Source organism: Podarcis vaucheri, assembly GCF_965113315.1.
Source record: "Podarcis vaucheri genome assembly, chromosome: Z".
Classification (NCBI taxonomy): Eukaryota; Metazoa; Chordata; class Lepidosauria; order Squamata; family Lacertidae; genus Podarcis; species Podarcis vaucheri.
Genome location: NC_138758.1, coordinates 9,544,625 through 9,570,744, shown reverse-complemented (window position 1 = coordinate 9,570,744; position 26,120 = coordinate 9,544,625). Strand labels below are relative to the sequence as shown.

At 41.5% G+C, this 26,120-nt stretch overlaps 1 protein-coding gene across 2 annotated transcripts in view; it reads right to left on the bottom strand.

Moving 5' to 3' along the window:
- The window catches only part of MTM1 (myotubularin 1), a 40,894-nt gene that overhangs the window by 4,209 nt on the left and 10,565 nt on the right, over positions 1–26,120 (bottom strand). The window contains exons 2-14 of one of the 2 annotated variants that reach the window (XM_082207258.1): positions 24,402–24,484; positions 23,991–24,063; positions 21,287–21,381; positions 18,646–18,756; positions 16,492–16,593; positions 11,487–11,570; positions 8,885–9,034; positions 7,963–8,151; positions 6,072–6,257; positions 5,169–5,375; positions 2,969–3,061; positions 1,688–1,801; positions 993–1,169 (exon numbers count right to left, since the gene is read on the bottom strand). In XM_082207258.1, coding sequence (XP_082063384.1) covers positions 993–1,169; positions 1,688–1,801; positions 2,969–3,061; positions 5,169–5,375; positions 6,072–6,257; positions 7,963–8,151; positions 8,885–9,034; positions 11,487–11,570; positions 16,492–16,593; positions 18,646–18,756; positions 21,287–21,381; positions 23,991–24,063; positions 24,402–24,484 — 1,664 coding nt within the window. Of the gene's footprint in view, positions 1–992; positions 1,170–1,687; positions 1,802–2,968; positions 3,062–5,168; positions 5,376–6,071; positions 6,258–7,962; positions 8,152–8,884; positions 9,035–11,486; positions 11,571–16,491; positions 16,594–18,645; positions 18,757–21,286; positions 21,382–23,990; positions 24,084–24,401; positions 24,485–26,120 lie in introns of those variants that run through there. The other variant, XM_082207257.1, reaches the window with a different exon arrangement.

The following is a 26,120-nucleotide window of genomic DNA, read 5'->3' as shown; positions in this document are numbered from 1 at the left end:
CTTCCTCACTTTCGCAACACCATGCACCTTTTTATACTCATCACATCCCTCCTTATTCATGCCCCCCCAAAACAGCTACAAATGTTGTAGCCTATAACAACACCTTTTCTTTCTTTTTCCCCCCAAATCATTTTTATTAAATCTCCCTAAATCTCCCAGAACATTATACATTTTTGAACCTTTAAAGTTTCTTTTTGACATCCCACCCCCATTTCCTCATGTGTTTGGTTTCTACAACATACAATTTTACTATCTAAACACCAGTATTGTTACCGTATTTTTCGCCCTATAGGACGCACTTTTTCCCCTCCAAAAATGAAGGGGAAATGTGTGTGCGTCCTATGGGGCGAATGCAGGCTTTCGCTGAAGCCTGGAGAGCGAGAGGGGTCAGTGCGCACCGACCCCTCTCGCTCTCCAGGCTTCAGGAGAGCCCCAGCGCCAGCCCCACAAGGTCGGGGGACAGAGGGAGGCGGAACGCCGCCATCCCGCTGTCTCCTGAAGTGCTTTGGAGGCTGACGGCGGGGAGACCCCGCCGCCAGCCCCGCAAGCTCCGGGGACAGTGGGGAGGCGCAGCATCATCCTAGCTACAGATGCGACATCCAAAGAGGGAGATTTTGATCCCTAGCATTGCCACTGAAAGGGATCTCAGCCAGCTGAACTAGGAGCCTGGGAACAGTGCAGTCTTTCTCAACCTGCTACCCTCCAGATATACTAACCACAGCTCACATCAGCCCCAGCCAGCATGGTCTATAGTAAGGGACGATGGAGGCTGCAGTAAAAAAATACATATGGTGGGCACCAGATTGAAGAGAAGCAGGATACAGAACGGTTAGCAAGACAGACTGGTGGCTTGATGTGGCATGAGGTAGCTCCCTATTTTCATGCAACTTTGAAGGGGAGTGAGAAAAAACAGGTTACAAATCTATAAAGTGCTACAAATACTTCAGCATCTGTCCAATACTTTAAAATAATCATAATAATAATAAACTTACTTGATGCCTGATTCTCGGGTTCCACCTAATATAATAATTGACCCAAAGTTCCAAGTGCCTCATGCTTGCTACTGGATAAAGAACACGATTTAATTCTTTAGCATAAAAGGGATTGATATACTTTGATTTTGCACTGTTGATCAGGGACCACAGAGATAACGTTTTTTCGCTCAGTTTCTGCAAAGAAAATGAAAGTGTCAGCATTAATTTAAATTACTTGGCATGCTGTAGAAGAATGTGATGCAGCTTTTACATTTCATACAGCTGTTATCTCATAGAATCACACAGGCGATAGATATACAGTATCTTTGCTAAAAAGCTTCTTCAAAAGTAGCCCTTCAAAGTGGTAACCTCTTCATTTTCTAACTGCATGTAAACGATGAATATGTTTTAATGCTAGTATTTCTCTGTCACCAACTTCATTTTAGCCATTCATTGCTGCAACCAAATATAACTATGAAAAGAGCTTAATTTTAAATAAAGTTATTAAAGGCATGCAGCTTTCATCTTACATGATCACTATTGCTAACTCTGAGTTCAGATTGATTTTTATGGGCCTAGAGATAAGATATGACTGGAATAACAGACCCCAAGTAACATGAAATGGTGCATATAACATGAAGCATAATACAAACATACACAAAGTCTTACATCCTTTCCAAACTCAGTCCAAAATCACCTGAGCACTAACTTACCTCTTTCTCTCTCACAGAGTCGCAGTTATACAAGAAAGTACCAAAACGGCAGGAGTACAAATGATCCAGAATTGTAATCAAAAATTGGTCATTGAATTCAAAAGCTGTAGGGAACTAGATACAAGAGGAAGAGAAATCAAGAGCAAGTTATCTTTTATCTTTTTGAATAACAGAGGTGTCTTTCATATGGCAACAGTAACAAGTCTATTTTATTTATTTTCCATTTATCCCCCTTTTCAACATATTTTTCATGCACTACTTTGAAATTAATTTACAAAAATTATAACCCACTTTTCTCTGCAATGCAGAGATAAGACAGCTTACAATAGCTTGTATAATACTGAAGGCGGGATTTAACTAATGGGTCCCAACAACAGTAGGCCTACACAAGCTGTTTGTTCTACAGGGCTTCTATCTCTCCCCCCCCCCCCACACACACATTGGCTCAAGAGGGTATGGGGAACCCCCAGAACAGCACACAGAGCAAGGAGTGGCAAGGGGTGGGGTTGTTCATCTGGCAAGCCAAAAAATGCTTGCCCTAAGAGAACAACCGCCTTAGTGTGTCACTGAATTCCTCCCTATAAAAATGCTGTTTTAAAGAGAAGCACAAAACACAAGACTCCAGGCAACCTAAGACCAGGGATGTAAAAGCCAAAACCAGCTCCCTGAAAGCAAATTGTTGGCCGGTGAAAGTGGCATAACATTGGCAGAATATGTTCCATCCTGCTAACTCCAGAACAAACTATGATTGCTGCATCTTGACTAACTGAAGTTTCCGGGTGGTCTTCAAAGGAAGCCCCACATAAAGTGCACTACAAAAGAGCTGAATGGAGTATGAAAGACTATTGCCAGGTTTGACACTCCCCAAGAAAGCAGATAGTTGGAAAACCAGATGCGGCTGATAAAATATACCCTTAGCCATTCCTACATTTCAACATGCATAAGCAAAGATGGATTCAAGAGCATCCTGTTGCAAAACATGCTGAACAGCTACTTCAAAGTCATCAAAACCCATAATCAATGGAATTTTACCTTCCACAAATTCAGTTTGTTCACCTTCATTGATCCCACATGCCCCCCCAAATGAGTCAGAACTTGCATTGCATCTCCAAAATTAGTCAGAGGAAACAAGAGAGAGCTGGGTTCATTGTCATACTGGTGATACCAAAGTCTCTGGATGACCTCACAACGGTCATCTTAGAGAGCAACTCCCAGTCAATTTACTAGGTATAACCAGACAGGATTACATTCGTTACATTAGCCTTAGGCAACACAACTTACTTGTTTACAGATCTGCCACACACAGTCAATGAACTGGAGGAAAATAGGTGACCTATCAGCATCAGCATGATTTTTGTCTCCATGACCAATTCTCTGAAATGAGAATCACACAAACCTCACTTGAGTCAGTTCACTCTGTCTTGGGAATCTCAAGATGGCCGGTGGCAAATGTAAGATTGACTCAATGCTGACTATTCTTCAGTGAATTTAAATGAGAATTAATGGTCCAGGATGAAGTTCACTCTTTATAAAACCTCAATGATTTTATAGTTGCACTGTTTTGTGTGTTCAGCCAAAGGTGGCACCCTTTCTTTGGCAACCCTGCACCTAACCACTCCCACGAGCCCTCCTTTGGTCCTCTGGCTCAGAACACTTTGGCTGGTTTGTGTCCTTGAATTACCACAGTTAAAAGACCAATGGGCTTTTAAGTTATACTGATTTCAAGAGGGAGTTAAAGCACAAGCTCAAGCTTGGCTGGATTATGTCCCTAATTTGGAGTGTTTTCTCTCAGTTTAGCACCCCAAGTATTTTTATACAGAAAACTGTGAACCTATTATGTTTAAGAATATGCATTTTACAAGCATTACCCATTTCCACATTATGGATAATAAGGGGAGCATTAATATGAACGACAATAAGTCTATCATCTACAATTCTTGCAGGACCACCCCCATGTTACAACCGCCCAATCATTTTTCACTTTCTAAATGTTGAACAACACACTGCTAAAGTGACAGCTCATTTATTCAAAGGTGGCCCCATTTGCCAAATAACTTGAAACTAGATGGCACAAACAAAGGCTTTTAAAATGGACTTGGAGTCGTTTTCAAAGGGCACATTAATTTATTATTGAAGCAGCAGTTAGCTGCCAAATTTTCAGTTATGCTCCTATACAACCATGTGGTTTTGCTTAGGGCAAAGATTTAGAAGCCATGTCTCTTTGGTCTGGGAAAATCTGCTCACATACACATAGACAGCCCAAGTTTGCTATAAAGGCCTAATGGTAAATGAACACAGGTAAATTAAGTTTGTGTACATGACTGCTTGACACAAAACACTATTCTTTAGATCAGTGTTAAACCAACAATGCTAGTGAAACTGTTTTACTCTTGCAAATATGCTTTTAATCTCATTACTAATTTATAATGGATTTTATTGTTTTTGTACTTTAAAGCTTCACACAAGAGTCTTAAATTTTAAGTAGAGGTGGTGAACTAATGTCTTCCTGGGCCATATTGCACACAGAGAAGCACTACTTCAAACGCATGTATAAAAATGTCACTATCAAAATGTTCCTGGAGGAAGACACATAGGATATAGGCTGACTCTGCAACTGAACTGATTCTTCCAAGTGTCAAAGCAAGTTTAGTATATCCAATCAAGTGTCAGGCAGTCTGCAAAACACATTTAAGCATAGGCTGCTGAGCAGAACTCATCATTAAAGAGCCATAGTAAAAGCAAAAGAGCATAAAACATAATGCCTTAAAATTACACACCAAAACTGGCACCCAAAATTGCCTTGCTGTGCATCAGAAAAATAAACACTGACATTACATATATCTCAACAAAGCTTAAATGCACCCTATGAGGTAGATTGGTATTACCCACATATTGCAGATGGTCAGTGGGGGTGCTTAAGACTGTCTGAATACCTCTAAGACAGTCTGTTATAGATTGTGGGGGGGGGGGGAAGGTGTGGAGGGGGGAAAGTGGCACTTGCCTAAGGACACACAGAGAGCTCATGGCAGAGGAGATATTTGAACTGGAAATTTCCTAGTTCATTATTTCAGTCTCTTAGACAAATGTTACACCACAGCTAGGACAAAATTTGAAGGTCCACTTGTCCAAGAGATATGTGTGGTTGCACTTACACCCCACATGTGCTCATATGGGGGCTCATATGATTGCGGCATACATGCATGAAACCCGAAATCCCACAGATTATGTCTGTTCTCCCTGCCACCTCCTGAGATTGACAGTGTTTCATACCAAACTCATGTTTTGGCTTGGTGTTCTGTGTGAGGACCAAACTCAACAATGCTTAGCATTTTTTAATGTTCTAAGTGCTTCAAATGCACTCTCGCAAAAACCCATACAATAATCCTGTTTGACTAGCCACCCACATATTACAGACAGGAAACTTGTGACAGATAGTGGCTTATCACATTGACCCTTCAGCTTGGTTCTTATTTGTTCTCACCGAAGCAAACTTGTGTCCAAAGCTTATCCATTCTTTCTGCACCAAAACTTGAAAGCCCACAATTGTCCGGTAGTAGCTGTCCAACATCAACATAGCTAGAGAGGTGAGTTGTGCTGTACGGTCCCAACCATCACTGCAGTGTACCAAAACCGAACTCTTTCCAGAGGAGACTCTGTCTGCTACTTGAATAGCACCTGTTAAAACAAGCTGGCGAAAGGAACAAAAATACAATTTGAGGTAACACTAAAGTTCTAATTAAAAAACTGAGACCACAATCCTGTGCTGCATAAGTGCACAAGTGTCAGGCATAGGTCAGCAATAAAAATAAAAAAGCACCCAGTGTCAGTGAAGCTAATCCATTATTCAAAGTAACCAAAACAGTGCAGGGCTAGCAATCACAGCAACGTTTCCCAGTAGGTCCTGCCCCAATAAGGCACTTGCAAGGACTGAAGGCCTTCCGACTGCTCTCTAAGGTTCCTCCTTTCTCTAAGGTTCCTCCTTCCCCAGCAGCCTAAGGCTCCTTTGCCTTGTCTCTCATTGCGCCCCCCTCTTCATTTCTCTCTGTGTTCTGGGAGACCAGGGGGGAGAGAAGCTGGTCACAGCAAGAGGGGGAGGCTCCTTGGCTTCTTCAGCTGCCTGCTTCCACTCTGCCACCTGGCCCCCCTCCTCTCCCGCCTCTGAGTCTGAATCACTCTCTTCCCCAGCCTCTTCCTGCTCACCAAACCCTGTTGCCTCTTCAGCTTCCAACACCACCTCCTCCCAGTCTGCTCCCTCTTCTCCCTCTGGCCACTCATGATCTTCCCACCACCATTCCCTTGGGGGTTCCCCAGCTGGTGCCCCCCACCACTTCTCTGCATCCAGCCAGTCCATGACAATGAGCCAAGTGCTCTTTTTCATCCATACCTTGATATGTTCAAGCCAGTGGGTGGACTCCAGGCTAGATAGCCAGTGAGATTCTTCTACATGAGGGTAAACAATGTCCTTAAGCTTTTTCAAGGATTCCCGCATGACATGAATATTATGAATATCTAGGAAAACCAGCTCAGCATTGGCATATGCATCATCACTTTCATAACCTCCTCCAGTTGCCTGAGAGTCAAAAAAGGAAGTGTGTGTGTTTAGCCTCCATTGCACAATTACTACAATATTTCCCCCCCCCAAGGAAAACACAATTGGCAACTTAAAAAATAAAGAGTGGTTACATCATACCATATTCTCACCAAAAAGAAAGTAAATTTGAGTTTAGACAATTTATAATCTATTTCAAAACTTTCCACTAAGCAGCAGTATCTATTTACCAAATAGGATCAATAAGTATCAGTACACAGAGCAAGAAGGAACTACTAAGGGTTTATGTAAGTGGACATGGTTCAAAAGGCATTTCTTTCTATCACAAGAATAGTATGTTTAACATCAAACATCTAAGTGGGTATTATGTAACACAGTCCAAATTTGCTAGTTTCCAGCACCATAAGCATTTGACCAATTAGTATTGCTTTAATCACAGCCCCAGGGCCTTCTAATTCCATTTTAAAGCCTCCTTTCTTCTAATAAAATCTTTCCAGTTCAAGCTTTGGCATCCTAATAATTTTTAATTTTTTTGGCCAAGCACAACTTAAAAATAAGCAAATGGCACTACAAAGAAAACAGTCTTCATAATTTAGTTGCTAAATCTGCTCCATGGCAAGGGCTAATAAAGAGACGAAAAGTACACACCCCTGAGGAGTTATGGAAACTCTGAACAGACTTTCCAAGGCATTTGCTGTCATCACATTTCCCAAAGCAGAGCAAAGTTTAGCCAAGTTCTTTTAACTAAGGAAAAGCAAGTGCTTCTTTTTTTAACCAACGCTACGTAGCATGTTAGGCTGCAGAAGCCTATCTAGGCCCTGTCTGTCTGGAGCAAAAGGAGACAGTTAAATTTAGCTGTGGGAGGGGCTGAGTAATCCTGGGGTGTGGGTCGAGAAATAACAAAGCAAAGAGAATAGCCAGAGTGCAGGAGGGAAGGAATGCAACCACTAGACTTATCATAAACAATTTCCAAATTTTGCATTTTTCTCCATTTAAAGCAATTCCCCCACTGTTTCCAAAGTTTAAAAGGTCAGAAACACTGTTCTTCTTAGACTAAGGAGAGAGCTGCCAGACGCAGTCCTGGATATCATAGAAGTTGCACATGAAGAAGCAGACACACAAAACCAAGAGAATGCATTTGTATGCTTATCATTTCCTCTATGAACCTACCCATCCATTCAGATCTGCTGGCAAGGCACTACTCCAATTCTTACCCATTAGGGAGTCCTAACCTGCTCACCTTTGGTACTCCCTTTTCAATCAAAGCATTTGGGCAAAGTGGATTAAACTAGCTAATTTTGTGGTTTCCTGCTGGGTTTATTGGAATTTTAGCATTCCTTCCGGTTGCATTTTATTGCCCATACATTTTTCAGTTATTTTTAAGTCACACAGGGTTTACAGTTAACAGAAGCAGGGCAGAATGGTTTAAAATAAACCAGATCTGGAGATGCCATGCCCATCCCCCGCCTGCCAAGTTTAAATCTTGTTAGGAGGAACTTGAACTCCTACCACAAAGGCTGACTTGAAGCAGATTCTGCAGCTGACACAAAATGATAACATTCCGGTCAATCACGAAAAATGACTGTGCAGAATATGATGCCATTTACAAATGACAAATCCAGAGAGCATTCTGAAGCAGCAGCTATTTCTAATATCTACAAAATACACTGCAAATAAAAGGCTCTTTAGCTACTGTTATAGTGGTGCTATGAAGACATTCACTTACCTTATTGGCTACAGCATTAACACTGGGTCTTGCATCATAAATAGTCAGTTTGGAGAGCTGGCCATTTGTTTCCCTGATGAGCTCCAGATACCTTTCATCATCTTTGTTTCTTTTGCCACTCATACCAACAAGTGGCTGGCTAGAGCGCGTGATAACGGCTTGGTTCTCGGGATGGATCCATGACAACACCTGTGGCACAGAAATACAGTTGGAGCCCAATTGCAGAAAAATTGGAAGAAAATGTACTTTGCATCTGCTGAAGTTCAATTCTCTAAGCAAGTCTGGAATTAATGTTAGACACCCTTTCAATATTACATGAGCACCACAGAAAGCATATTTCTGTGGATTCATCTCACGGCACTCATGTGATTTTGAGAGGCCTGCAGGTATATGGGTGAAGCCAATCATGGAAGTCCTTTCCAAAGAATGGAAGTGCATGCTAAGATGATAAGGTAACTTTTGAAAGGGCACCGCAGTCGAGGATGGGAAGTTAATAGTTCTGAAAATGCGTTCAACAACAACCAGTTCAAAGCTAGAATCCTTCACTCATACAAGGAACAGGAGTGTTCCAAATACTGACAAGAGCTCGACTGAAGTTCACAAGGGAATTAATTAATTTCCCCTTTTTTTCTTTTTCAAATTGAAGCCTTTAATTTTGCTCAAGACTAGATAACAACTTTTAAGATATCATTCACCTTTACAATTAAGTTATCTAATCAATTATACAATACTCTCACTTTAGAAAATGCTGAGGTTATTTAAATGTAAGATCATAAGCGGACAAGAATAGTTAGCAACTTAGAGGCATTTTATAATAGCTCTCTTCCTGCCTTGAAATACACAAACAGGTTTCTGTTTTCCAATGCTCATTTGCTCAGCAGTTCTCAACTTCAAAAAACAAGTGATAGATGAAATCACTTACAGGAATTCTACCTCGGGACCTGAAAGCAGAAACCTTCTTGAGATCCTCATCTGTGGCATTATATGGCACTACCAAGAGGGATGGGTAAGTGTCACAAAGTGCATAATGCTCGTTGAGAAATGTTATCCTCCACTGTTCATTGGGCAGACGCTTAAAGAGAAAAGAGATAATATTTATGTTTCACCTTCTTGTATCTGCTTAAAAGCATGCATCAAGGAACATAACTGGTGTGCTATTATGGCCACAGGGTGGCAACAACCTACCAATTTACCATGGATAGCTCTAAACATCAGAACAGGAGATGTGAAGAAAATAAAGGCTCACATGTGAGCAGATGCCGCTGATAGGGTGTTCTCTGTATCTTAAAAATTATAAAAACAATGAGGAACCTTAGAGCCTTTTTCTTCTCTGGAGTTTGACAAAAAAACAGAAGTGATTGGAATTTGCTCTGTCAGAAGGTATTTGTTGTCCTACAGAAAAATCAGTAATTAAAATGTAATCCAAAAATGGTACCAAAAATGGCAATGGAAAGCAGCTGAAAGGAAGCTTCCTTCTACAACCTCTTTTCACCATTATAACTCCCAAATATCCATTACTTGTGTTTAAGGGTCAATGAAGTTGAAGGCAGGTTCTGTGTTCAAATTATACAATTAATTTCTGCAAGGAGTCTGCTGACCTAACAGGATGTTGGAGGACGACCCCCAAAGCCTGCCATATTATTGAGAAAGGATGACTAGCTCCCCATCTGCACTTGAATGCAAACTGGGATTTATGTGGGCTTTTGAATATTTTTTCACCTTTTCTTAAGATCTGGATCTCTAACCTTGGACCATACAGATAGATTCTTGAATCTGAATACTCCATATTCCATCAGAAAAATTACAAGAGGAAAAAAATCCGTGAGAGTTATGATTTATATTAACATGCATTCAACTTTTTTAAATCTATGTTTGTAATTCTCACAATGCAGTATGAAATGAGGCTTTGGGATTGTTCTGAGGTTAAATTGGATGCATCTTACTTGAACCAATTTTTCATCTTGTCATTTTCTCTTTTTAAACTGAAGTGTGGTATTTTGAAATGATGTGCACAGAAGAGGCCACTTAAATTGTGCCCTAACTGCACAAATCGTTTCGAATTATGTGGAATAAAAGCAGCAAAAAAGCTGGGTGCATGATCTGTAAAGATCAGTAATGTCAGAAATGTCTAACTAAAGGTTTTTTAAAAATCCCAAGGCTAGGAAAAAACACCTACACACCTATACAGCGAATTTCATTAAGAACTGAAATGCTTTACTAAAAAATATTTTTCTTCCGGATTCAATATAGGATGCCACTTGTTGTTGTCGTCTCAAGAGACAATGGAGTGCACCTCTGGGGGTGAAGTCAAACGGGTGGAAAATCACAGCACCTGCTGTGGCCGAAGAGTAACTCCTTAACTGCTGCCTCCTACATTGTTTCTGCTGCATTCGTAGCACCAAACTGACTTCTCTGTGGCAGATTGTACAGTGGTGCCCCGCAAGACGAATACCTCGCAAGACGAAAAACTCACTAGACGAAAGGGTTTTTCGGTTTTGCATTGCTTCGCTAGACGAATTTCCCTATGGGCTTGCTTCGCAAGATGAAAACGTCTTGCGCTTTTTTTTTAAAGCCGCTTGAAGAGGCGCAGTTGCGACGGACCGTGCTTCGCAAGATAAAAAACATCGCAAGACGAAAAGACTCACGGAACGAATTATTTTCGTCTTGCAAGGCACCACTGTATGGAGTTCCTGGGCTGCCAGATGATAAGGCCTCCCTCTTGGCCTTGCTGAGCAATACATGTGGCACCAGTTTGGCTGCAGGAATTCCTGGAAGGAGGCATACAAGATGCCATCCAACTGTGTTATCGAGACTCCACTTTGAATTTGTGTAGGGTTTGTTCCTTAGTCTTTTCTTCTCCTGAAGAAAAGGCAGTGGGTAAGGACTTTTCCTTTGCGTTTACTCCCAAAGCCTTTCTCACAAAGGAGTATAGCCTTAAGGCAGCAGATGTTTAGGATCAAAGTCTTCCTTCCCATAAATGGGTACCTTCCCAGGTTGACGAGCCCCACCTGCCCCTCACTTCCCTCTACATCACGTGCAGTAACTGCGTTCTTGACCATTGGACCCACTAACGGTCTCGTCCACTCAATCTGCAGGAGCCTGTCTTCGTGTGCAGGGGAAGTCCCTAAGTCACTGAGGGTTTGAGACCCATCAGCTACTCTAACCTAGTTTAGCCAGCCAGTTAACGACATTTCCCAGGGTGTGGTCACATACTGGCAGCTTCCAGTAGCCACAGGTGAGAGCTGAATGCAGAGTGGGGACCAAAGGTGGACAAACTACCCCCAGAAGGAGGATGACATGTCCCCCACCAGTACAACCCTTCCCATAACACCCCAGAGATGGTTCAACATCACACCTGTCAGAAACTATTTCATGAGTCAGATTCAAATGTTTTGTAACTTAAAAAGTTTCTCTGTATCCTATTTTTCTGTTCATTTAACCTGATTCAACCCCACAGTATAAACAAAATGTCACACAGAGAAACAGCTCTGCAGATGCTGTGGTAAGGAAAAGAAAAGACTTACCTGTCTCCTGTATTCAACCATGGGATTGTAGATCAGCCAGCCATTTTCAGAAAACTTCTCTTCATTTGCAAATGCAAAAAAAGGCTAGGAATGAAAAGAAATATTAGTCCTCGCAATTGCAACAGACAAAACTATCTTCAAGGGGACAAGGCTGTCTTCAATTACGTCCCTAAAATAGTCAGTGACTGCTTTGCACATGTTCCTATCAGAGTCACTCTTGAAATTCAAGCAGCTTCCCTCCTGTTAAAAACATGCTTTCATTTTCATTTTGAAATGTAAATGCAGAAGAGGATTTATCTTTAAAACCTAGTTATATGCAGTTCCCTGTTCCATCAAACAGAGAGAGATGTCTTTTCAAGCTGAAGACTATCCAATAACACTCATTGTTGTGTAAGACAGATTAGTTGCCATCAATGAGAGAAAAAAGGTGCTTATTGCTCATTTGCAGAATGACTCCTGAAGCAATTCCACCCAAACATTCAGGTGCAGATTTACCCTAAGCCTTTTTTTTAAAAAAGAATATTTTTTTATTAACCGACCAATCACATCAAATCAAACCAAATTACATAAATTCCAAATTACACAGCCGAATTTTAAAATTTTGTTGGGGGTACCCATATTTCAAGTTCTGAAGGGGATCCAATCAACTTCTTGCTTCTTACTGCTGTTCTAATGTCCACAAATCTAACCCTATGATGTTCACAGTACTATCCAGTCCTTTCTTATTGTTTTTCCACATCTCTTGCTGTTATTTTCATATATTTTTCCTTTCTCTTTGTGACCTCTGATAGTCTCCACAAGCTGGTTAGACAGTTTGTAATCCTGCGTGGATATTATTTTTTTCATCCAGTAGCCATATCCAGACGTTTTCCATGTAACATCACTTCCATACATCAAAACAGTCTTAGCGTCATTAATCTTCACCAATCTGCCTCCTTTCTCAAAACCTCTGAGGAGATTCACCAGGAATGCAGTCTGAAAACAAGTCCGTTCCTCCTCCCGGCTATAAATCCTTTGGCAAGATGGCGACTCCGAATTAATTGCTGCGCCATTCCAAAAGCTCTTATTGCTTCTCGATCTCCATAAAGCATACTTTTGGTTAAAGTTTATCTCCACACAGACCTTAATCACCCTGCTTGGGTCAGTTCAACAGATGATTCTAATGAGGAGGGGTTCTTGTAAATCACATAGAAGGAAAGTAAAAAAGGTCCCGTCCCCCCATTCAGTCACGTTGTCAACATACCCAGCCTTTGGTGTATCTTCATCGTAAAATATTTCTGTTTCTCCAACCTGTCGTCTTCTTTCGCAGAGGTCACTTAAATTAGCAGACTTCACTCCCCTTCTTCACTTGAAATATGTGCATTTGCTTCTTTTGTAATTAATTATTCCAAATTGCTGCAGCTAGTGTGCGATCAGAGACAGCGTCCAGGAGAGCCGAGGTCCACACGGGGGCATTCTGCCTAGGGCCCTCACCCCCTTCTTTCGAATTAGGGGGTGATTTATGGGCACAGCAGGCAAGGGCAGTGTTCCCCATTTCCTTGGGGCAACAAGGGAGGCTGCCTACTCCCATAACATCCTCTTAATTACCCCATGTGGGTCGGAGAGATGGTATTATTGGCCATCTTCCAATGCGCCCCTAGTGGCCCCTACCCTGTCTAAGCCTTATGGGTTCAGGAAAGGAATGTGGGAATGCAAACTGCATCTCTTGACCACATTTAATTGTTTCTGTGTCCATATTATTCAACTTCAAACTGGTTATAAATTATGGGTTAGGAATAACAGTGCAGACATAACATTAAGCGTGCGGGAGCGGATATACAGTATTTTGGGGCCAATTCTGAACACTTCATCTCAAGTTTCAGCTTATTTAGGCTCTTGCCAATATTAGTAATCTAAATTACACCTACTCCAGGAATTCAAATATTTTAGGTATGCATCTTTTATTTAGAAACACCTCCAAAGGTGGACTAATGTCTGCGAATATACCAGTGATTTTGTGCCTGAAGGAAAAGGGAGAGCAAGAATACACTTCAGTCTTAAATCCTTGTCACAGATGTAAGAGCCCTCTCCACCCATATGGCCAACTTTTAAATGGCAAGGAATTGGCAAGGAAGGGTGAAAGTGAGGTGAACTGAATATGAAGTGCATCCCACGAGGTACAGGAAACCTTGGCAGATGTTACTAGAAAGATCTCATGCAGCTAGTGAAAAGTGAGCTGCTAAAATATGACAGAATAAGGTGAACTGAAGAAACGGGACATCATTAAAATCCGCAAACTGCTTCTCTATTCTTGTTTTTACAAAGGCAAGAAAATCAATTCCAGGGAAGGGTGGGGGGGGAGACGATAATCACAAAAGCATTTTTGAAACAGACTAGTTCCAGTACCACAGGACTTACAAGAAAACGTTGAGCAACATTCTCGCCCAAATTCTAGTCTATCTGAACATGTGGTATGGAAAGCAAAATGCTCTCCATAAAAATGATTTAAAATTGTATTATATGCTTACGAGCAAGAACAGCAAATCAGGAGCAATATCCTTTGCATATGTCCCTGAAGAAAGCCTCCTGTTATCTAGGGAAATTATCCAGCCTCTATCCGTCAAATGGATGGGAAAGCTAGTGTGCTGGGTGCCAGAATTTTTGCCCTCGAAACAATACTATTCACACAGGGGTATTTAAAACACCCAGAATCTCTTAAAACCACTAGAGTGGAGGTGGTAGAAAGAAAATACAAACAGTCCTGACCATAAAGAAAAGGACTGAGTATTTTGCTCTGGTGTTGTAATTTAGAGATGCGTGAGATTTTATTTATTATTTTGATTAGAATTATATAGCACGTTTTGAATGGTTGGCGCATTCTTAATACAACTGTATATTCAACTTTTGAATAAAATTAAAGTGAGGGGACTACATCCATTCTAATCTTTGGAACATTTGCTTCAGCATATTGTGCTCTGCAAAAGCTGCACAGTGCCACCCTGTCTGGAAAATAACCATCTCTGTGTATTTGCAGAGTAAATGTAAAAAGCGGCATCAAGAACTCCCTCCCCTTGGCTAAAGATTGAGATGCATCCCTTGGCCATGTCTGCCCAAACACTATGCAACACCCTTGCTAGCCCATCTGCACTTGCCTCCTAGCAGGCAGCCTGAATGCATTTTTTAAAGAGGGCTTTCGAAGATGCTGCATTAACACTGCAGTCCAATTTTTCATTTTTGGGCTACTTGCAATTTTTTAGCTTCTGGAATTATACTGCGATGTTGATTTATTTCTCATTAGCTGCTCTCAAGTGTTTTTCAGAATACAAAATAGGAGGAAATGCTTTGGGAACAAGTTTATTCAATATACAACAGTAATAACAAAATGCCCAATCCACAGCTGAATATTGAGCTTTGTGTCTCTGAAGAAGCCTGAATATGCTGCTCAACACACAGCTCTGCTCATTAACACCTGAAGAGGTATCCTGATTACCCAAAGCAAAGCACCAACATCCAAGAAACTAAGGAGTGATCAGATGATAATCAACTTATCATGTTTTTCAGCTATCACCTAGCATGCTGATAGTGTTAATAGATGAAGCATTTATACAAGATAAAGGAAAATGAGAAATCAGTTTGGGATTTTTTCTCTTATGTATTTGTAAGTTGTATGCAATCTATGCGTGGGTACACACTGGGTACACAGTTATGTGCACAAGGGTTACATTCTGAAGATGGATCATATATGCATAAACGCATATACCTGAACCCCTGTGCAACACCTCTTAAGCTCTCTTAAGCCTTGTTTACTGGACTCTGGGATGCTCTTTCACGGGCTCTGGTAGGTTCTCGTGAGATCTCGCAGTGCCATCCAAGTTCCTGCAAAAGGCTCCCAGATCCCAGTAAGCAAGCCTGGCACAAAAGGAGCTTTTAAGCTTTTAAGTCTAGTGTGCAATTAATTTGTGGGATTCCAATCGGCTGGCTTTCCACTGCACAAGGTTGAAATAGTGGAGGTTAACCACGCCCAAGGTTGAAATCATGCAGGTTAATTGTGCCCAAGGTGCAATCATGCTGTACAGTACAATTTCCAACACCCTTCCATTTTAAAAGTGCCACATGTTGGCAATGTTTGATCAAGATCTTAAGAATGAAACTATTGATCATATAAGTAGGGCCTTGAAACAAGATGCAGCAATGTGGAAATGAACCACAAGCCAGGGTCTGGAGCGCACAGTGCACCAGGGTCATGCCTCATTTCCCAGCAGCATGGCAGCAGCAAGAATGGAGAGCAAAGAATTTCAGCAGCTTGCCATAGGACACTATGTTCAACTTTAAATCATTGCTCATTTCACCTAGGGGCTCAGTGTGATGTGTGAACCAGGCTAAGAAAAATTGGCCCTCTGTGTGGTTATTTTGTATACATTTCACAAGATAACACCTTCCAAATCTCAGGGTCTTTTAGTCCCTGTTCACCAGCTTTCCCCATTTTATTCATGTATATGTATCACTCAACTTGGGATAATATTCCATGTTTCTGATGAAGAGGGTCCATGAAAATGAATGTCTCAAGAATCTTATTTGCATCCTTCCTTTCAACCAAGGAGCTCAAGGTAAATTATACTCCTCATGATCATTTCATCCTCCCAAAAACTCTGAGGTAGATTAGGCGGATGCACAGTGACTGGCTCATGGTCACTTAGCAAGCTTCACAGCCAAATTGGGATTTGAACTCCGGTCTCTCAAGGTCCTTGTCCTACTCCACCAAATTAGCCAGCAGCCGTTAAGATGGCACAGGAGTAGCCAAAGTTCACACATATATGTGTGTCTAAAATAATACATTCTCCTGCATTAGATTATGGAACATTATGACTGCATTCTAAGACAAACTTACCTGGAAATAAATCCTATTTAACTCAGTGGGATTTTCTTCTGAGTACATGTGGTTAGGTACAGATAGCAAGACTCAGACTATTATTTTAAAAATACTTTCATTTAAAAAAAATAAAAATGTAGTTTAGGAACAACTTACCGAGTTATATGACTGTGGAAAAGCACATTTGGTCAGGACCTCAAATATATCTCTTCTGCTGTGACCTTCTTGTTTCAGTGCAAAGCGTAAATTTCTCATATCCTAAAATTTAAATCAGAAAATTTAAAATTTAAAAACACAAAGTGAACACAAAGAGATGAGCAGACAAGTCCACGCATTCCAGACAAATCTATGCATTCCAAGTGCCTCCTCTCGATTTGTTCATTTGGTTTAGTCCTTCTGAACAGTCTCAGTCAAATATTGTGGTTTAACTAGTTTGTGGATGAGGCATCTTGTGAATATGTGTGTGTGTGTGTGGCAAATCATAAGAAGAAGAAGAAGAAGAAGAAGAAGAAGAAGAAGAAGAAGAAGAAGAAGAGTTTGGATTTGATATCCCGCCTTTCACTCCCTTTAAGGAGTCTCAAAGCGGCTAACATTCTCCTTTCCCTTCCTCCCCCACAACAAACACTCTGTGAGGTGAGTGGGGCTGAGAGACTTCAGAGAAGTGTGACTGGCCCAAGGTCACCCAGCAGCTGCATGTGGAGGAGCGGAGACATGAACCCGGTTCCCCAGATTACGAGTCCACCGCTCTTAACCACTACACCACACTGGCTCTCAAGACATTTATCAAATTTCAAGGACTGGTCTTTCATAGCAGCAGGCTAACAGAATCCATTATGCTTTAAGTTTCTGAAATCAACTGACACCGGTGATATAAATAAAGTACTTTGATCCCTTTCCTAGAGCAAGGGAACATAGTTCAGTGGTTCAGCACTTGCTTTGTATGGAATAGGTCCCAAGTTCAATCCTGAGGAAAGACACAATGTACAGTAGGCAATATTGATGGACCTATGGTCTCACTCAGTAGAGGGTAGCTTCCTATGCCCCAGGTATCTTTTTAAAATTATAATTAAAAAATAGATGGTTGATAACTAGATGAACAGAGCAGTACTGCAGTCCCATCTCAACGATCCTGTCAGCCTGAACACCCATAGTGAAACAGTGATGCAATTTTATTACGCCCATTCAGCCAGGATTTCCTGCTTCATCTCTATCTTGCCAACATGTCTCCCATCCACAAATTGCCAGCTCCATCTGCAAAGCTGCAGAAGGAGACAAGCCAGTTTCAACAAATTACTACACTCCAAATCCCAGGCATCAGCCTTCCTTAGGCAGCTCCTTGCTATGAGTGAGGAAGACTCACTTGAGTGTTTCAGCATAGCTTTGTGGAACAGAGCATGTGAAGTAGGAATACCTTCTCCCTTATGTTCCCAAGATCCTAGGGATAGGCTCTTTTCGGTGAAGGCAGGAAGAAAGAAACAAGGACTTTTCTGCAGAGGCACCTTCCTTGTGGTAATCCTTGCCTAAGGAAGTCCCATCAGACTCACTCACTTCAGTTTTTTACTGGCCTCGGATTGATTTCACTCCTATCTTGCGTTTATCTTGGATACTTTATTTATCTTATTTAACCAAAGTTATGCACCACTTATTAGAGAAGAAGACCTAAGTGGTTTACAAAGGACAATCTAAAAGACTCATCAAAATTAAATAAGAAACGAATGCATTAAGAACAAGTTGCTTTTACATGAACTTGTATTTTTCTTATACTGCTGTATGATACTTAGCCTATGTAATATACAAATTTATCTTGCACATTGTATTCAACACTCCACTTTAACATACAATACAAGGAGAGATGGTATAATAGGCCCCACTCCACCATCTACTGTTGGGAGGCCAGCTCTATTTGGCCCCTCTCCTTCCCGAACTAGTTACATTCTAATGGATCATTATAGAAACTATGATGCAAGAAGGAATCAGGCTTGAGTTTGCTTGCCTTCACCTTCCTTTCACATTGCTTTTTCCTTATAGACTACAGGCTTATGACAGCAGGGACTGTCCCGCTTTTACTTATCTTCTGTAAGCCACTATGGGAGCCTAGTTAGCTGGAGAGCAGGAGAGTAATGCTTTTATTACACAAGCCTTGAAACCTGCCTTCAGAGCCCTGGCAGGTCACACATTTTAAATCAAAACTACTGCAAGAACTTATTATTGTATTCAAAATTTAGGAATCAACAAAATAAGATGTGCTATTGCCTAAAAGAACAAAAATGACTACTATTTCAAACGGCAAAGGATTGTTCTGAATCTTACCTTGCAAGTAATATCTAGCCCATAGGAATTCTCTCCTCTGCTGGAAGCGCCTCCCATTTTCTCAATCCTTGAAATGACACCCAAAGGGACATCCACTATTACCACTGGATCCTAGTTAGATAAATGATAAAGCAGATTATTTTTAACATGCCACATTATTTTTTTTTAAGCAAAACATATGTCTATCTTTCAAATATTTCACTGTCACACAGATGAAATTGTGTGACATTGATTTGATGGCAACTGCATTCACATGATGAATAGCGTGCTAACTGTATTTTTCCATGTATAAGACAACCTTTTTTCTGTTGTTGTTTTTTTTTGGTGATAATTTGAGGATTATCTTATACATTGTGATAAATTGTAATAAATAAATTTTGTGATAAATTGAGGGACGTCTTATACATATGCTAAGTAAACAAGGGCTGGTGCTGCAGCGGCAGCAGGGAAATGTCAGAGAGGAGGCTGCTTACTCGCTCTTCCCAGCTTAGGAGGTGCCGGTATGCAGGGTATTACGGCACCAGTTCCGTCAGTCAGAGCAGGGGATCGTCAAAAAGCTGCTCAATAGCTCAGCGAACTTACAAAAGAAGCACAACAACTGTTGAGGGCTCCCAAAAATATGGGTTGTCTTATACATGGGGTCGTGTTATAATAATAATAATAATAATAATAATAATAATAAATTTTATTTATATCCCGCCCTCCCCAGCCGAAGCCGGGCTCAGGGCGGCTAACAACACTAAAATAGTGCAACATTATAAAAACATCATAAGAATTAATTAAAATCAAAATTGATGGCAACCATAAACTAAAGTATTGTAAAGATTGCCAAAGGAGGGAGTCAGGCTGTGCCCTAACCAAAGGCCTGGTGGAACAGCTCTGTCTTGCAGGCCCTGCGGAAAGCGCTTGTAAAAGGTAAAGGACCCCTGGATGGTTAAATCCAGTCAAACGTGACTATGGTTAAGTCCAGTCAAACTCCCTCACTTCAGGCTAAGGAAGCCGGTGTTTGTCCGCAGACAACTTTGCGGGTCATGTGGCCAGCAGGACTAAACCACTTCTGGCACAACAGTACACCGCGATGAGTGCCAGAGTGCACGGAAATGCCATTTACCTTCCCGCCGCAGCGGTACCTATTTATATACTTGCACTGATGTGCTTTTGAACTGCTAGGTTGGCAGGAGCTGGGACAGAGCAACAGGATCTCACCTCGTCGCTTGGACTCAAATCAGCAACCTTCTGATCAGCAAGCCCAAGAGACTCAGTGGTTTAGACCATGATGCCACCACACAATGCAAATGTAGTATGTATGAGAGGCGGCGGGGGGGGGGGGGCGCAGATTTAAGTTTTTCCTATATAACCAACTCAGCAATGCTGCCAGGAAGTCACCTCCAAGCCGTCGCTGCCACCACCACATCCTCTCTCTGTCACACTCTTCAGTTACAACACAATGGAAAAAAAGACTCCTGGGTGAATGAAATACAAAAGTGTATCTCAAAGATAACTGAACAAACTACTGCAAGCATCTATTGTTAATCTCATCTCAATTGAGTTTGGCGACCTAGTTTCAATTGCAGGTGTTTTGACAGAACTGTGAAGTGAGGCAAATTCCCTCTCTCTCTCTCTCTCTCTCACACACACACACACACACACACACAGTTCTAAATTAACTACAATTATCAGCTGCACCTGATAAATCTGTCTATTTCCATTTTATTTGTTCTAAGTCCCAGTCACTGATCTCAGAGAGCTTGGAAGTTTTTGGCAAATAGCTGCGAAAGGTTATTTTGCATTGAACACCCAAGATCTTGGAGCAAGTCTTTTTGTCTCACTGTCAGCTGAAGAGGTCATAAAAACAGAGGCGACAGATAAAAGAGCCTGCTTGGGTCAGGGAGGCTCAAGCCACACAGCTCCTCTACCCGAAGACTCTGGAGCATCACCAGGTTGGTACACCCATCTTGGAGATTTAAAATGTTTTTCAGAGTCAGCTGCTTAGCTCTATGTAAGTTCTAGCGGGTGGCACTGTGGTCTAAACAACTGAGCCTCTTGGGCTTGCAGATCAGAAGGTTGGCAGTTTGAGACCGCATGACGGGGTGAGCTCCCATTGCTCTGTCCCATCTCTGCCAACCTAGCAGTTTGAAAGCACACCAGTGCAAGTAGATAAATAGGTACCGGTGGTAAGGTAAATGGTGTTTCTGTGAGTTCTGGTTTCCGTCACGGTGTTCCGTTGCGCCAGAAGTTGTTTAGTCATGCAGGCCACATGACCCAGAAAGCTGTCTGTGGACAAACGCTGGCTCCCTCGGCCTGAAAGTGAGTCCCGCACCCCATAGTCACTTTTGACTGGACTTAACTGTCCAAGGATCCTTTACCTTACTAGCTAGTGTCTAAGGCATGGACTAAAAATAGGTTTAAGTAAAAAAGCACCCTCTGAAGAATCCCCTTTTGCTTTCTGAGCTGTAGAACGTGAGGGGAAAGTGGTGTTTGCTTCACATTGCATCTGAGCAATACAAGCTGGGCAAATTCATAATTGTAAATCAGGCAAATTCAATATGGCAAACTGCAACTATAATCAAATTTAAACCAGCAGATAAGCCACTTTAACCAATCCCTTCCATCCCACGATATGCTGCTATAGAGTATTTACCGATTCCACACTTCTCAAGTACAGCCTGTAGTTTGTTATGTATAGTCTTCCTTTAACAGGTCCATTAAATGGGCACATGTAAATGACTTCCTTGTCTGTGGAAGCAACAGTAGTTATACATTTAAAATATTGCAACACAGTCAAAAATCATATTTATTTCTTTGGGATGAAACAGCAAGGATTTGCTTTCAATTCAGATAAGTGGCAGAGCTTGCTTATACCAATATGCCATACCTCTTTAAAGCAGGAAATTGAAAATAGGAACACAGGAAACTGCCTTGAACTTAATCAGACCAGCTTAGTATCAACTACAGGCTGGAGTCTCTGTCAGCCCTGCCTAGAGATACCAAAGATTGAACCCAAGACCTTCTGCATTCAAAGCAGAAGCCACTGAACTTTGACACTTTCCAAAACACCAGACAAGAAGAAAATAACCACCTAAATAGCTCCAGGTGCCCAATAAGGCTTTGTGTTTGTGAATGCAGAAAGTTGCCATGTCCACTTATTGGTCCACTCTCCAGGGTTCCAGAGAGAGACTTTTGCTAGCACTGAACCTGGGACCCTCTGCATACAAAGCACGTGCAAACCCTCTCTTCCTATGAACCTACCCAGATCCTGTGATCATAATCTGACGCCTTTCTTCCTGTGCCTCCTCCACGGGAGGTCCAGTGGTGGCAACAAGAGAATAGGCCTTTTCTGCAGTGTCTCCCTGTTTGAGGAATGCCCTCCCTGGGGAGGCTCACCTGGTGCCTTCATTATACACCTTTAGGTGCCAAACAAAAATGTTCCTTTTCAACCAGGCTTTGGGCTGACTAACATCCTGCATACTTTAAAATGTGTTTGTCTGCTGGGGGAGGAGGTGTCAGTCTTTTGTTCTGTTCCTCTTTCTATTATGTATTTCATGTTTTGATCTTGTATTTTTATGCTGTGAGCCACCATAAGAGGAAAATAAATTTAACAAATAATAAATACTCTACTGCCGTGTTATGCCCCTTGCCATAATATTCCTATCTATATTATTTTCAAAAAAGAGGTAATACAAGAAAAGGAACAGGTAAGTACAGCGCTTTCATACTGCTGAAGATTTTTTTAAAATCTCTCCATACCCTTCCCACGAGCAATCCATATCTCCATAGTACTCTTGAGCAGCTTTTGGCACATGAGCAGCCTTCCTCTACCCTAAACACTGTAATACATGAGTTTTGAAGCTCACAGGATTTTCAAAAGCAGGATCTGTGAAGTTCCACAGGCAGTGTTCAGATCTCCCTGTTCTAGGTGCATTTTGCAAAAGGGAATTTCATTAGCGCAAGCAGTTTCTGAGCTCTGGGCGCAATACTGCACCTAAGATTTCAGATTAAAACTGCCACTGCTGAAAGGAAAGGAGGACCTTTTTCTGCCTCCCCACTTCCAGCTACTCTCTGAAGACTGGAGAAGAGAGCCTCTTAAGAATATTAGAGAGGTGGGCAGGGGAAGGGCTAGACCATGTGAAAAATGAACATAATATTTCAGCTGCCATTCATTCATTTTCAGCTTTGTATTCTTGTTCCAAAAAAGTGTGCCTAGACATTCCATTGTTGCGCCCATTACCTAGGTTTAAGGTGCCATTTAGTTCCTAGCTTTCATATCTCAGTTTCTAACACTGTCCACAGGACAATCCAAATGGCTGAAAGTGCCTCTAGTGTAACTTGGAACCCATCCTGACTATGTTAAATGGACATTAGCAGCTGCACCAAGTGATAACTTGCACAAGAGAAAACAGCCACCACCGTTCAATTATGATAGGATTATTTCTGAAAGTATTGTCTATCAGGCATAGATGGGCATTGCTTTATGATACCAGCATTGAATATTGGCTCCTGCTAGGTCTTTTTAATGCCTGGCTGAATGGACAGCTACCAGCACATGTCCAATTGGTCAAGTTACAGTTAGTGACTTGAACTCCATACAGATTTATGTTTATTATTATTTTGCATTATACAGAACCAGGAGCCACTGTTGACAACTTGAGAGAGCAAGAAGGACCAGAAGATTGGGGGGGGGGGGTAGGGAGAATATAGCAGTGGACACAGGGGAATGGTTCTTAGCTCAGAAGCAGAGCATCTGCTTTGCATGAAAAAGGTCCCCGGTTCAATCCCTCCAGGCATCTCTATGTAGGGCTGAGTGAGATCCCATCTGAAACCCTAGAGAGCTACTGCCAGTTAGTGAAGGCAACAATGAGCTAAATGGTCCCTCAAAGGCATCAGTGATCAAGCAGGGATATAAGGGATCAGGCATTGTGGACACAAGTTGTTAAGGGCTTTGCAAATTAATACAAGAACCTTTAACCTGGTCCAGTAGTGTAGGGGCAAGCAGTACAAGCTCTTAAGCACTGGAGTTATGTGCTGGAGACAGTCTGTCCCTAGTAGCAGTCTAATCACAGCATCATGCTCATTTTTGTTTTTCCGCTGAAAATACCTCACTTGCACTCACATTTCCACCCTACAAGCTAGATGTTCTTTTATAAAAAAATAATAATACTCAGATAATACAATAAAGGACAGCCTAGATTCTTCCGAAAATGCTAGCTCTTGACACAGTGGAGTTTATTTTAGTGGGGGACGCTAAAATATATTATCCCCCACTTGCCCTGTTCATGGATCTTCTTGCACATTTGAACTGGCTCTTGGGAAATTGATTATGCACAACGGTTGGTCTGTGTTTTTACCTGTCCCTCTGGTTTCCCCTGGTAGACGAGGTATTTCTTCATTGCGTTCCCAGTTAGTTCCATCTTTCATAGGCTAAGGGGAAAATAATATCAAAAGAAGAACCAGTTAGATCATGCAGTTTTACCATGGCCCTGCACCTGCAAACTTCATATCAGAAGAGGAAGCTGAGAAATTACAGAGCTCTAGTACACGCTTGGTGTTCCCTATCTTTCCTTTCAGGTATTAAGTTTTAAGTTTTAAGAGAAACAGACGTTACAAACCTAAAGATGTTAGGAACAATCCAGGTCCTCAAGCACAAAACTAATGACAGCTAAAGGCTTCAGAAATAGATGTCCAGAAATATTATTGATATATATATAAAATAAAAAAATAAAAAGAGAAAGACAATTTAAACCAGAAAATATACTTGCCTTTTTAACCGAGGAGCCCTCGAAGGAATTTGAGTTACATCTAGGGGTTGATGAGGACGCCATGCTGGGGGGGGGGAGGGGATCTGTTAAGAAAGCAAGCATACACTATGTAAAATTTAGCTGGATTGCATACATTATTATATTCCAATGCAACACTTTCAAGGGTGGGGGGAAAAGATCATTTCAATAAATGCCTCCACTTTTACTCATTATAATCACAATACTGGATGGCTTCCAAAGATCTCACGTGCTCGTACACTAAAAGTTTTTTGGAAAGTGAATTAAAACATTAAAAGTGGTTCCAACAATGGTAGCCCGCCAAGCCAACAGAATACTTAAATAGCAGTAGTTTCCATTTGGGGTTGAGTGTTGGTGGAAATCAGTTAAAAAAAAAAAAAAAAGTTAGCCGCTTTCACCAATCCATTTTAGCAAGATTGAACACACCCACAGAAGACAAAAACAGTAGTAAACTTCCAGTGTTAATTCCTGAAGTGACGTAGTTATAAGATGGGTGCTTGCACCTCCTTGATGGGACTCCTTTAAATTGCTGTGCTAGTTTTGATTAATAGCAAGTGCATTGGTGGATTTTGGATTGAGGTGGGAGAGGTTGAAGTTCTCCTCCCAAAATGAACATTTCAAGTCAAAACAGAAGCTGGCCAGCATGTGCAAGTCTACACTTTTTAAAGATCTGACTCCTCCCAGCTCCTAGCCACAATTGGTCAAGCTACAGGGCAGGGCCAATTCTTATTTCCTTCAATCCAATTCCTGCGTAGCAGCAGCGAGCTTTAAGCTTTCCAGCCAGGTGCTTACCATTGCATGCACGCACATTTCACAAGGGCTCTTCTGAGCTGCCCTCACCATCCACCTGAATCTAAGAGAACAAGGGAGGTGGGAGTGTATTTATTTGACCTGCACCAGAACCAGGGACTCAAACCAGCCAGGAAGACAGCTTGCCGTAGTTTTTATCACCTCTGCATGTGGTGAACGCATGTGCTCAAGTCTGCCCTGAGTCGCCTGGCGGCTTACTGTAACAACTTCAATATGAGTTGCGGCACCTATTTTTCAGGGTGGTGATGTTGGGAAGCACTGAATATACGGTTGCTAAGACAGCAAATTTTGGGAGCTCTCTGATTCCTCAAGAAGCAACCTGATCTGGTTAATAATAATGATAATAATAATAATAATAATAATAATAATAATAATAATAATAGTAATAATAATTTATTATTTGTACCCCCGCTCATATGGTTGATGGCAGAAAGTGAGGAGGAATTACAGAACCTTTTAATGAGGGTGAAAGAAGAGAGTGCAAAATATGGTTTGAAGCTCAACATCAAAAAACCAAAGATCATGGCCATTGGTCCCATCACCTCCTAGCAAATAGAAGGGGAAGAAATGGAGGAGGTGAGAGGTTTTACTTTCTTGGGCTCCATGATCACTGCAGATGGTGACAGCAGCCACAAAATTAAAAGATGCCTGCTTCTTGGGAGAAAAGCAATGACAAACCTAGACAGCATCTTAAAAAGCAGAGACATAACCTTGCCAAAAAAGGTCCGTATAGTTAAAGCTATGGTTTTCCCACTAGTGATGTATGGAAGTGAGAGCGGGACCATAAAGAAGGCTGATCGCTGAAGAACTGATGCCTTTGAATTATGGTGCTGGAGGAGACTCTTGAGAGTCCCATGGACTGCAAGAAGATCAAACCTCTCCATTCTGAAG